The sequence below is a fragment of the Urtica dioica genome, chromosome 11, assembly GCF_054948205.1.
Source record: "Urtica dioica subsp. dioica isolate 48M chromosome 11, U.dioica_male_clone48M_v1_H2, whole genome shotgun sequence".
NCBI lineage: Eukaryota > Viridiplantae > Streptophyta > Magnoliopsida > Rosales > Urticaceae > Urtica > Urtica dioica.
This window is the reverse complement of record NC_142766.1, coordinates 22,322,101-22,334,237: the sequence shown is the minus strand read 5'-3', so window position 1 is coordinate 22,334,237 and position 12,137 is coordinate 22,322,101. Positions and strand designations below refer to the sequence as shown.

Here is a 12,137-nt window from a genome sequence, read left to right as displayed (position 1 = left end):
ATACCTTTCTTTCAATAGTAGACATTAGACACCAAAACCTTCCCTCTAGAAAGAAACCCATTTTTTCTTTCTTTCTCTTAAGCATTGTGGTAGTTCTAGCTCTTCATTTGGCTCGGCGTGTTTGGGCTCCTTGGAGGAAGACCATAGTGTTGCGCAGAGGTTGGCCAAGGCTGTCGATTTCCAGGTGTGGAAGTCACTTTGCCAGAGTTTCTAATGATTTACTATGGTGACTCCATTCTCATGTCAAAGGTAGCGCAAGAGAAGTCGATGATGGATATGGAACATGGACTCGAGTTCACCGATCATAAATTGTGCATGCACCTCTAAAGCGGATGCATGGAGGTCGGTGTTGATATGAGTTCACGCTGGTCCTCATTCTCGCTTTCTTTAACCTCTTGCTGGCTCTTTCTGCTGTTGAAGTTGGTTCTTTATTTTTACTTTACCATTTTGCCTTGTTTTTCCCTTTTTGTTCTTGAAAATGGAATAACCACCTTCTGGAGCTGATTTATGGAGTTCTTGTTAGACTTAGGGTCCGTTTGGAACCCGGACAATGTGAGGGAAAAAGAATGAGAATTTACTGTGTTTTCCTAGTTTTGTTTTAATTGAGAAAAATAAGAGATAAATTTGATTTTTTACAGGTTACTGTTAAAAAAAAAAAAAAAATCATCGTACTCAATAGTTTGTGTGGATTAATCGTTTGTGTGCATTATTTATATTTATTGGAGTCTAGTAGTCTACGTTTGAATCCCGTAAATACCTTTCTATTTTATCGATGAGTTTGATTTGGCTTCAAACTAAATCTATGCGTAGAAAATCTATCTTTTTATATCAGCAACGTCTACAGTAGTGATTTTAGATTATGTTTTCTACCAGTTAAGGGTGTAACAAAAATAATAAAATAGAAAATAAGATGGGGTTTAAGCTAGGTAAACAGAAGCACTATTTGTGACAATTTTTTTGTAGAAGAACTTCTCACTTTTCCATCACAATATGATGCAAAAAGCATTACTCATCCTTACTATTTCGTACACAAACAATCGAGAGTCATTTTCAATAGCACGACCAACCCAAAGATAAAAGTAGTTGTACGAATCCATTTCTCATCCTATATCACTTTCGGACTCAGAACTCAGAAGGTGAGACCATAATCGGGCTTCGCACTCTGTGCTTTCCATTTTCCTCGACCCACGTGAGCTCGCCGTATCTTCTACCCTTGACGTTCCTACACCCGACTATAACCGTGTAGCTTCGCTTCTCGTTCTTCTTCCCAAACACTAACTTCTGCGGCGAAACCCTTACTGTCGAACTCTTTGGACTCTTCACTGAAACACTATACGTAGTCGGACCAACCCCGACATTCGTCACAACCCTCCTAAACTTCACAGACCCAGACTCGTCCGCCAAATCGCACAACGCCACAAAAGCCGGGTAATTCAGGTCCAACGACTCCTTCGAACAGTCGTCGGCTTTCGAACGCGTGACGGTCTTTGTCTCCTCGGCCGTGTAGTTCAAAGCACACAAGAAGTTGACGTACTCTTGTGGCCTGATGTCGTAGACCAAGCCGGGATCGACGGCCCTGTTGGGGTCCACGTGGCCGGACCCCATGGCCAGAGGCGAAGCTGGCCTGAAAAAATCTCCGTTGTCGATGATGGGCTTTCCTGTGTTGTCGAGCGGGTTCGCTGTGGTCATCATGGCCGACTTGACCGCCGCGGGGCTCCATTTCGGGTGCACGGATTTTATCAAGGCGGCGATGCCGGAGATGTGAGGACAAGACATGGATGTTCCGGAGAGTAAGTTGTAGTGGCTCGGCAAGGCCACGTTTTTCCCGATCTTGGCGGCGGTTTCGGTGGGGACAGAGGCGGCGAGAATCCTTGTCCCCGGAGCCATGATGTCGGGTTTCAGGATGTGAGGAATCCATATCGCCGGACCTCTCGAGCTGTACGAAGCCGCCGCCGGAGCTGGCTTTGTGCCCACGAAAGTCTGCTGGAATTTTATGGAAGCGATTGGATTATCGGTGCTTTTTGCGTATCTGATCAATTTACGTCCATCTTTTGGGCTCATGATTACGCCGGGACATGCAAAATGTCCGGACTCCAACACTCGTGGCTCGGTTGAGATAAATATAGCTCCGGTCACCTGTGACATGCCATATCAATTGAGTTATATTGGAGTGTATACGCCTTTTGTTTATGACAATTGTTTTAGAAATTGATCAAGGGCTATTAATATTTAATGGAAATTTAGACTCCAATATACAAAAAAAAAAAAAAAAATTGATTCAATGTCTCAATAAATTCTATACTATGCCTATTTTTTTTTAACAAAAAATTAGAAAATAACCAATTTAAACGTTTGATATTATTGTTAAATAGTCAACGTTTGATATACATTAGATAAATAACCATAAATGATGACGTGACTTAATATATGGCAGTAACTATTTATTTAAGATTTACGTTTGTAAATATATGAAATTGTATATTTAACTAATATTTACCAAACGTTGATTATTTAACAATATAAAACGTTTAAGTTGACTATTTTCCTAATGAACTTTTTTTTTTTAATTTAGACAAACATACCCCTCACCTCAAATGAAATCTCATTGACTCATCACCAAATCATCTCATTAACTGTTCCACACCAATATTCGTAGAAATGAGTAAGTGTTCTTATCCCATCAATCTATGGAAAGTTTCAGTATCCATTTTATTACATGTTTAAGAATGATTTTGTACTAGAATATATTAGATTCGAGAACTTTTTTTTAACGAATGGTTGCTCTTAGAAAAATATGGGTTTGCATTTTCGGGTTCATTTTTTTCCCGTAAAACATAGAAACTGTCATATTCTATCGCGATAAGTCATTTTTGTGAGGGTTTAAGCCTTGTGTCTTATTCTGTCGTGAGATGTATTTTACCTTATTATGTTCCTAAACGTCTATTTATTGTCTAATGTTTTATTTAGGGCAAGGGCATTTTGGTAAAAAGAGATCTAGTTCCAAATTAATGTCCAGTTTTAGTGTAAAAGTTTATGCATGAGACGTTTTCAAGAAGAAAAAATGAAAGAGACATAAAAATCTGTCAATAATAAATGCCATTTATATCCCATATATTTCATATGTCAATGTCGTTTTAATGTCTCAGTCCCGTACAGTTGTTTTATTTAATTTTAGTAATTAGAGTATTAGACACACTTCGTGTAATTTCCCCCAAAAAAAAAAAGTAATCAGACTCACCGACAGTTTTTAGTAAACTTATGCAATTTATTGTTTAGGATCTCTTGTCTAGGAGATCCCGGTGATTTATGGATTGTCAGGACTCCTCTTGTCGGCCTAATATTTTTCCTATCATAGCTCAATTTAATCGCTCTATCAATATTGTTTTAATAATATCGAAAGCATAATTATGAAATTGGCATTTCGTATTTAAATTTTAAACAAATTTTACCCCGTGTAAAGAATGTTGTATAATATGATTATAGAAAAGACTCGTTATCCCAATTTCACGTGGGGAAAGCTAAAGTTAGATAGGGTAACGCACCTGTGCCTCAATGACAAAGCCGATTTGAGTGTGCGTGAGCTGATCGCGGTCACTCAGCTCAGGCAAAGTGGAGTCACACACGATTATTTGGTCACTCCCCGAATGACTCACCGCCTCCGCCAACAGCTCCGTCGAATTACACGCCGACACCGTTCTGTTGTAAACCACTCTCACGTTCTCCACAATCGCCGCCGCCGGAAACAAACTAAACCCCGTTATGCTCTCCCCGTTTCCCAGCCTCACTGTCCCTCCGAACGACCGGTCCGCCGTTCCCGCCGCCACCGTCACCGCCCACGGGCTTGGGTTGTTCAGCGTCCGAAAGTCCGGTCCCCTATTCCCCGCCGACAACGACACCACTATCCCCTTTTCCATGGCCCCGAACGCCGCGATAGCCACCGCATCCTCGTAGAGGTGCACGTGGCGGAAGCTGAGTGAGATCGAGAGCACGTCAACGCCGTCCTCCACCGCCTTGTCTATCCCCGCCAGCACGTCCGCCGCCGAACTCCCCTCCGCCCAAAGGACCTTGTACACTGCCAGCCTGGCACGCGGCGCGATCCCCGTGGCGGTCCCGGTGGCGTACCCGAAGTAGGTCGCTCCTTTCACGGCGGAGCCCGCCGCCGTGGAGCCCGTGTGCGTTCCGTGTCCGTCATCGTCTCTGGCGGAGTTCATCCGGAATGTGACGCCGGGATTCTCTGCTGCCACGCCTTTGTTGAAGTACTGCGCTCCGATGAGCTTGCGGTTGCACATCGAGGTGTTGAACTCATGTCCCTCCTGGCATTTCCCCTTCCATTTCTTCGGGATGTTCGCTGACATCCCGTCGTCCTTGAAGCTCTCGCTCTCCGGCCACACTCCGGTGTCGACGACGCCGATGATGACGTCGCCGCCGAAGTTGGACGCGGGCCATATTCCGGAGGTGGGGCTGAGGTGGAGGAATTCCGGGGTGTGAGTGGTGTCGAGCTCGGCGGGTCTGTCGGGAAAGGACGAGACGAAACCCGGAGCGTTCTCGAGTCGCTTAAGCTCGCCTGGGGTTAGTCTGGCGCTGAAGCCGTGGAAAACGGTGTCGTAAGAGTAGATGATGGAAGGAGAGGAATGAGTTGACTTTTGGTCAACGAGGGAGTCGAGAACGGAGGAGTGCCAGTGGCTGTGGCTGGTGAAGGGCTCAGGCATATGAGACTTGTCCATGTGGACAATGTAAGTAGATCTCGCTTCTTCTGCTGAGACTGTATGAGAAATGGCCAACAGAAGCCATAGCAGTGTCGGTGTAACGAGGAAGATAAGATTGTTGGGAAGACTCATTTCTTCGCTTCTGATTTGTGATCTAGAACGAAAAACACATAAAAAGAGGTGAGAGTGAGCGTGTGTAGTGCGCTTTAGGTATTTAGTATATACCCAAGTCAGATTATATAATAGCCAATAGCCCAATACTAGCTCACTTTGAAATTAAACAATTACCCTTCTGAGTACAAAATATAAAATAAAAGAATTAACAAATTATTAAAAAATAACCATAAAATGTATCTCTTTACGTACATACAGGGGAAAAAAATCGAAATTAATAAGTTATTAAAATATCTTCCATATTCTCTTTTGAAATTCTCGATATAAAGCCAACAAAAAATTTTAAATTATTTGTGATTGGTAATTCATAACTTGTTTATATGGTTAGAACTTAGAATTTTAAAATGACTCAAATTTGAACCTAAAAAAATATATACTAAATAACTCGAAAATTAAGAACGAAAAAGTCAAATAAATATCAAAACTAAAACCGCATGAGAGCGAGAGAGAGAGTTTCAAAACCACACTATTATGTTGAAATCTCACATAATAACTTTCCATAAAATTAACTTTATTTTTATTTTATTTAAAATCTGTAATTTATTAGGTTAATTTAGATCTTGTATATTTTTATTATAGTCATCTATAGAAAATTTGGCTATTTAATTAAAAAAAAATTAACTTTACCTAATTAACAATTTTATTTGAGGTTTAAAATGACCTAATTTGCGTATATTTGTTTATGTATCATATGCAAACTTTTTGGCTGCTATGAAAAGTAATTATTAACTACTAGCTGGAGTTGGTGGACGTGGAAGACTAATAATTTTTAATGCGACAAAATTTAGTTTTACTAGTCCTTTATCCCCTGTCACTCTTTTAAGTTTAAATTCAGAAGTTTAATTCTTATTTATTTATTTATGGTTTTTTAGTTTTTGATATATTTATTTAAGTTAAATCTTGAATAATCTTCAACTCAACTATTCTCATTTTTTGTTTTGTTTTTAAATAACTGTTATAATTTATAACTATAATGTACTTTTTGGCTGGCTACTCTCGTTAAAAAAATTTCATGCGGTACGCTCGTTAAAAAAATATGAAAAATGCTTCAAGATCGACGGCCACGGAGAAAAGCTTATCCGTTTGAATAAATTTATACCATGACAAAGCTGCATAATAATAATATTACCACGTGACCACATGCTAAAACATTGGACCCACCTCTCTCTTTCTTGAAAATCAAATATGTAGCATTAGACTCACAAAAACATAATCATTTGCATTTCAATCAACTTTTTTTAAAAGAAATTCGTAAATAATAGTCATAAATATTTCGGGAATACCAATAAATATGATGTATAATTAACATTATTTACATATATTTACTATAAATTTACTCGGCGTAAATAGATTAACGTGGCTGGTTATAAAAAATTAACGAAACATTAATTATTTAAAAAATTTTAACATTTTATATGGCTAAATAACTAATAGACCATAATTTATTATTGATAAGTTTACATTCGACTGAGAATTCTGGTCTATTAGTATCCATATTACCACCCGAGCTTAACGCTTCAAGTTATTCCAATAGATTGGGGATGAAAGTACGTAAAATTGGAATTCGAACTCTACGCATCCCATTTTGTTCGACCCACACAGGTTCTCCGTACGTTGACATCCCATCCTTGCTCTTCTTACACCTAACCCAAACGGTGTAGTTTTGCTTGTCGTTCTTCTTTCCAAACACCAGTCTCCGCGGGGAAACCCTAACCACCGAATCCCTCGGAGCTTTCACCGAAACGCCGTACGTAGCCGGACCTTCTCCCACATTCGTCACAGTCCTCTTCAACTTCAAAACCCTAGACGAGTTTGACTCTCTACACAGAGCCATAAAAGTCGGGTAATTCAGATCCAAATGCGGGCTCGAACAGCCGTACGCGCCTTCGATCTCGTCACCGTCGAGATCTGCTCGCGCGTGAAGTTCAGACCGCACAGGAAGTCGATGTAGTCACGAGGCGCCAGGTCGCCGTACGCCTTCTATTATTTTTCTTTGAATCTGGGAGATGGTTGTCAGGGCCGGCTCAACGAAATTTTGGGCCTTGGGCGATTGAAAAAAACGGGACCTTTTACAATTATATTTAAATTAATTTAAAAATATAATATGTTATAAATTTATCATTAAACAAAATATAAAATATAAAATAACAAGACCATTCAATTTATTAAAAAAAACAAATAACAAAATAAAAAGGTAAGAAAATTACACAAAATCCACTTTTCTTGCTTTTCGAGATGCAAATTCAGAAATTAAATCCTTATAATCAAGTTTGTCTAGCAACTCTTTTTCGACTGACAAAATAGCAAACCCGCTAAGTCTTTTTTGGCACATGGATGATCTCAAATAAGACTTTATCAACTTCAACTTCGAAAAACTTCTCTCTGCGGAAGCAACGGAAACAAGAATAGTCAACATTATTCTATAAGCAACATAAGCATTAGGAAAAGAATCAATGTGCTTAATATAGTTTATAAGTATTTCCATCGAGTTACTATCATCTTTTTGAAAAACTTCCCTTAAAACATATATATATATATATATATATATATATATATATATATATATATATTGGGTGCAGTAGTGTATGCAATGCAAGTGTGAAGGCTAGTAAACCTTTTCTGCTGTAACTAAATATTTCGTCCGTGTGTGTATATATATGACGTATATATAAAACATATATAGTATATTACATCGAGAATATGTACGTGTGATTTATAAGAAAAGCGTTTGGTCCAGTCTGGAGATATATGTGGATATGGTCGTAGATATAAGATATATGATAGCAAGCCAATAGTTGTAAGTGAGGTACGTAGAGAGCAAGCTAATAAATTATCACTTAGCAGCGTTGCATGTGGGGTACGTTGTTCAATCATTCATTTGGATATATTAATGAGTGTAAGGACAATAATTGATCGACCGACAAAAAAGAGGAATAAACATGCTATGTTAGAGGCGTATAAATATAAATCAACCATCCCAGTTTCAAATTTATGGCTGACTTAAATAATAATAGTGATAATAAAAGAATTAACAGACTATACAGTGGTAGCCATGGAGGTCACGAAAGAGATAATATATATGACTACAAATGTTTATGTACGAGCTGGATCAAGATCATGATAGAAGTGTGTTATATAGTGATAAAAGTATCATTTAGTTGTTCAAAGAACTCGATATATCATGCTCGGATACGAAGCATATATAACTGCGATATCACTTTGTCAGATCGGCATTAGAAGATGAAGTGTTAATGCTTGAGAAGCTCGTAGGAAGTCAGAATCCAGCTGATATGTTGATGAAGTCTGTGCTATATGACAAACTGAAGTTGTGCTCCACTTCAGTTGGACTCCTTGCCTGAGGATCGGAGTCGCCGCTGCAGATAGAGACATATGATGAGATTAGTCTCAAAATGAGAGATTGTTTGTGTGTGGAGCCTAATCAATAGCCGGACTGACGAGACGAATTGAAGACCTTTCGACGACTTGCACTCAGATCGATTTGGAGTTTGAAAATGGGGTGGTAAACCCCCTTCTTGGGGGTTGTGGTGGGCAAGGCCTTTTGGGCAAAAATTCTATTGTAAAGTTTATCAGTTGAAGGTATTTTGATAATTCCAAGTCCGTCTATTGGCCCTAACGTATCCTTTATAAATATCATGTGCATCGAATATTTTTGTAGAGCGCAAAAGAGTTGTAAATATATTTTCTTCCGAATTTGAGTTTAGTGAAAATTTGCAACAGCAAATTGTGAATGTAGTTTTCGCATTAAAAGTGAATTACTATAAATATTTACGTGTTATTTGTTCTTTGCGTATTAATTTCATTTTCTGATTTTTGGTCGGATTTGAAAATCAAAGCCTAACACATGGAATGGTCAACTATTCGTTTTGAAATACATTTGCTACCTACTGGTCGGAATTGAACTCACTGGTCAATTATTATCATTCCTCAAAGACGATTATACAATTCCTAGTTGTCAAATGGTAACACTGTAACTGGACACCTAACTCTGTGCTTCCCATTTTCTTCGACCCACACAAGTTCGCCTTCTGTTGAGATCCCCTCCTTGCTCTTCTTGCACCCAACTGAAACGGTATAGCTCTGCTTCTCGTTCTTCTTTCCGAATACCAATCTCCGCGGAGAAACCCTAATTACCGAATTCCCCTTATATTTCACAGAAACGCCGTACGTAGCCGGACCATCTCCCACGTTCGTCACAGTCCTCTTGAACTTCAAAGTCCTAGACACGTTGGACTCTCCGTCTCCGCACATAGCCACAAAGGCCGGGTAGTTCAGATCCAGCGACGGGTTCGAACAGCCATAAGCCTTCGATCTCGTCACCGTCGAGATCTGCTCACGCGTGAAGTTCATGCCGCACATGAAATCGACGTAGTCCCGAGGCTCCATGTCGTAGACCAAGCCCGGGTCGACCGCTCGGTTCGGGACAATGTGACCCGAGCCCATAGCCCACAGTGAGGCGGGCTGAAATCCGTCTCCGTTGTCGATGATGGGCTTTCCGGTGTTGTCGAGCGGGTTCGCGGTGGTCATCATGGCGGACTTGATCGCGGCCGGGCTCCAATCGGGGTGGACAGCTTTTATCAAGGCTGCGACGCCGGAGATGTGAGGACAAGCCATTGATGTTCCGGAGAGTAAGTTAAACTCGCTCGACAAATCCAATTTAAAGCCGATCCGGGCGGTTATTTCATTGGGAGTCGAAGCCGCGAGAATCCTCACCCCCGGAGCCAAGATGTCGGGTTTCATGAGGAACGGCATGTTCAGCGCCGAGCCTCTCGAGCTGAACGAAGCCACCGCCGGAGATGGCTTCGATCCTCCGAAAGTCTGCTGGAATTTGATGGAAGCGGTCGGGTGTTCGGTCCTCTGTGCGTATCTGATCAGAGTTCGTCCGTCTTTTGGACTGATTAATACTCCGGGAAGCAAGAACGGCTCTGATAATTCACGTATTGTTGGATCGGTTGAGATAAATATAGCTCCAGTTAACTGTACAAGTATCCACAATCACGACATCAATGCTAATGCCAAGAATTGGTCATCTGCTAATATCATAACCTATTTATTACCAACAATTCGTTTATTTAAAGAAATCACATTGCAACTTAATTTAAAGATTTGAAGTAAATGAGAAAATCTAAGGTTTGCTATTATTTTATACTTTTTCTATTTGTTTTACTTTAGCCCGTAAAGATTTGTCTAATTTTACATATTACTACAATACTATTGGCACCGGCAACTGATTTTTAGGAAATCATCAAAAACAAAACTATGAACTGCTTCTAAATAAAATAGGGAATTTTGGGATACACAGAGAGGAGTGAATAGAGTAAAGCACCTGTGCAACGGCTACGGCATTTGTCTGTGAGCCTGTAACGCCAAAGAGGCCTTCCAGTTCAGGTAACGTCGAATCACAGACCATGACATAGTTACCTCCCAATTGAAACTCATCTTCCACCGCTTTCAGCGACTCCGCATCACAGGCCGACAATGTCTTGTTGTACACCAGCCTCAAGTTCCGCACTATCGCCGACGCCGGGAACAAAGTCCACCCCTCTATGACGTCACCGTTCCCGAGCGTCACCGTCCCGGCGAACAACCGGTCATCCGTCCCCGCCGCCACCGTCACCGCCCACGGAATCCCGTTGTGGAGCGTCCTGTAGTTCGGCCCCCTGTTCCCCGCCGACAGCGACACCACTATCCCCTTTTCCATGGCCCCGAAAGCCGCTATGGCCACCGGATCTTCGTACATCGGGATCCGCCGGAAACCGAGGGAGATCGAGAGCACGTCAACCCCGTCCTCCACCGCCTTCTCTATCCCCGCCAGCACGTCCGCCGACGAACTCCCTTGCCCTTCCTGCCACAGGACCTTGTACACCGCCAGCCTGGCACGCGGTGCGATCCCCCGCGCCGTCCCTTTGGCGTACCCGAAGTAGGTCGCGCCGGGGACGGCGGAGCCCGCCGCGGTGGCGGCCGTGTGGGTCCCGTGACCGGTTTGGTCTCGGGCGGAGTTCATGCTGAACTTCAGGCCCGGCTCGTGAGCGAGCAGGCCTTTGTTGAAGTACTGCGCTCCGATGAGCTTGCGGTTGCACATCGAGGTGTTGAACTCCTGTCCCGGCTGGCATTTCCCCTTCCATTTCTTCGGGATTTTTGCGGACATTCCGTCGTCCTTGAAGCTGTCGCTCTCCGGCCACACTCCGGTGTCGATGACGCCGATGATGACGTTGTCGCCGAAGTGGGAGGCGGGCCAGAGGCCGGTGGAGAAGCCGAGGCCGAGAAATCCCGGCGTGTGGGTGGTGTCGACCTCGACGGGTCTGTCGGGGAAAGACGAGACGAAATCCGGAGCGTTCTCGAGCCGCTCAAGCTCGGATTCGGTTAGTCTGGCGCTGAAGCCGTGGAAAACGGTGTCGTAAGAGTAGATGATGGAAGGAGGGGAGAGAGTTGACTTTTGGTCAACGAGGGAGTCGAGAATGGAAGAGTGCCAGTGGTGGTGGCTCGTGAATGGCTCGGGCATGTGAGACTTGTCCATGTGGACAATGTAAGTAGATCTCGCTTCTGCACATATGGAGATCGTAGCTTGAATGGCCAAGATAAGCCATAGCATTGTCGTACTAGCGAGGAAGATAAGATTGTTGAGAAGAAACTCTTTCATCTTCTTCTTCTTTTTCGTTTTTTTTTTTTTCTTTTTCTTTTTAATTTGGTAAGATTTGTGTTAATTATCCTGTATATGTATAAGGTCCTAAGGAGCAGTGTATATGGAAGTGTAAAGGGCGGGATCGCAAGTGTGGGTGTCCATGTCCTCCTAATAAATCCGTTAGTTGCGGTTGGTATTATATGACATTAAAGAAATAACATCCTAAAGATATAATGAATTTCGGCATTATTTGCGTACTTGTTTGTTCATTTGGACTCTTGGAGCATACGAATGACGTCAGTTGTAATCGTACTAATGACGTCTGTCTATAATGTATATAAAGTATAAACAATCAGCCAATCAGGTAAACAATGACATATATATATATATATATATATATATATATATATACATGTATATATATACATGTGATATTTATGTTTGATTGGTCCAGAGATATTTAGATATGGTTACACAAGTTGAATATGTCGAGAGAGCAAGTCAAGTTGCAAGTGAAGTAGAGCAAACCAAGGATTAAAATCTCGCATCTCGCGGCCGTACCGCATTTTTTTTTTGGGGGGTATCTCGTCTCGTACCGTGGTATCTCGTGGTATTTG

General features: G+C 41.8%; 2 protein-coding genes across 2 annotated transcripts; both read right to left on the bottom strand.

Annotated features, from left to right (window-relative positions):
• Window positions 1-906: 906 nt before the first annotated feature.
• On the bottom strand, window positions 907-4,912 carry LOC149382474 (subtilisin-like protease SBT3). Its single transcript, XM_089630846.1, has 2 exons — window positions 3,543-4,912; window positions 907-2,136 (listed from the first exon to the last, which is right to left on the bottom strand). The coding sequence occupies exons 1-2, from the start codon at window positions 4,836-4,838 to the stop codon at window positions 1,123-1,125; spliced, it is 2,310 nt and encodes a 769-aa protein (XP_089486972.1). The 5' UTR covers window positions 4,839-4,912; the 3' UTR covers window positions 907-1,122.
• A 3,730-nt stretch (window positions 4,913-8,642) lies between these two features.
• On the bottom strand, window positions 8,643-11,618 carry LOC149382473 (subtilisin-like protease SBT3). Its single transcript, XM_089601842.1, has 2 exons — window positions 10,225-11,618; window positions 8,643-9,875 (listed from the first exon to the last, which is right to left on the bottom strand). The coding sequence occupies exons 1-2, from the start codon at window positions 11,536-11,538 to the stop codon at window positions 8,847-8,849; spliced, it is 2,343 nt and encodes a 780-aa protein (XP_089457968.1). The 5' UTR covers window positions 11,539-11,618; the 3' UTR covers window positions 8,643-8,846.
• Between the last annotated feature and the right edge of the window lie 519 nt (window positions 11,619-12,137).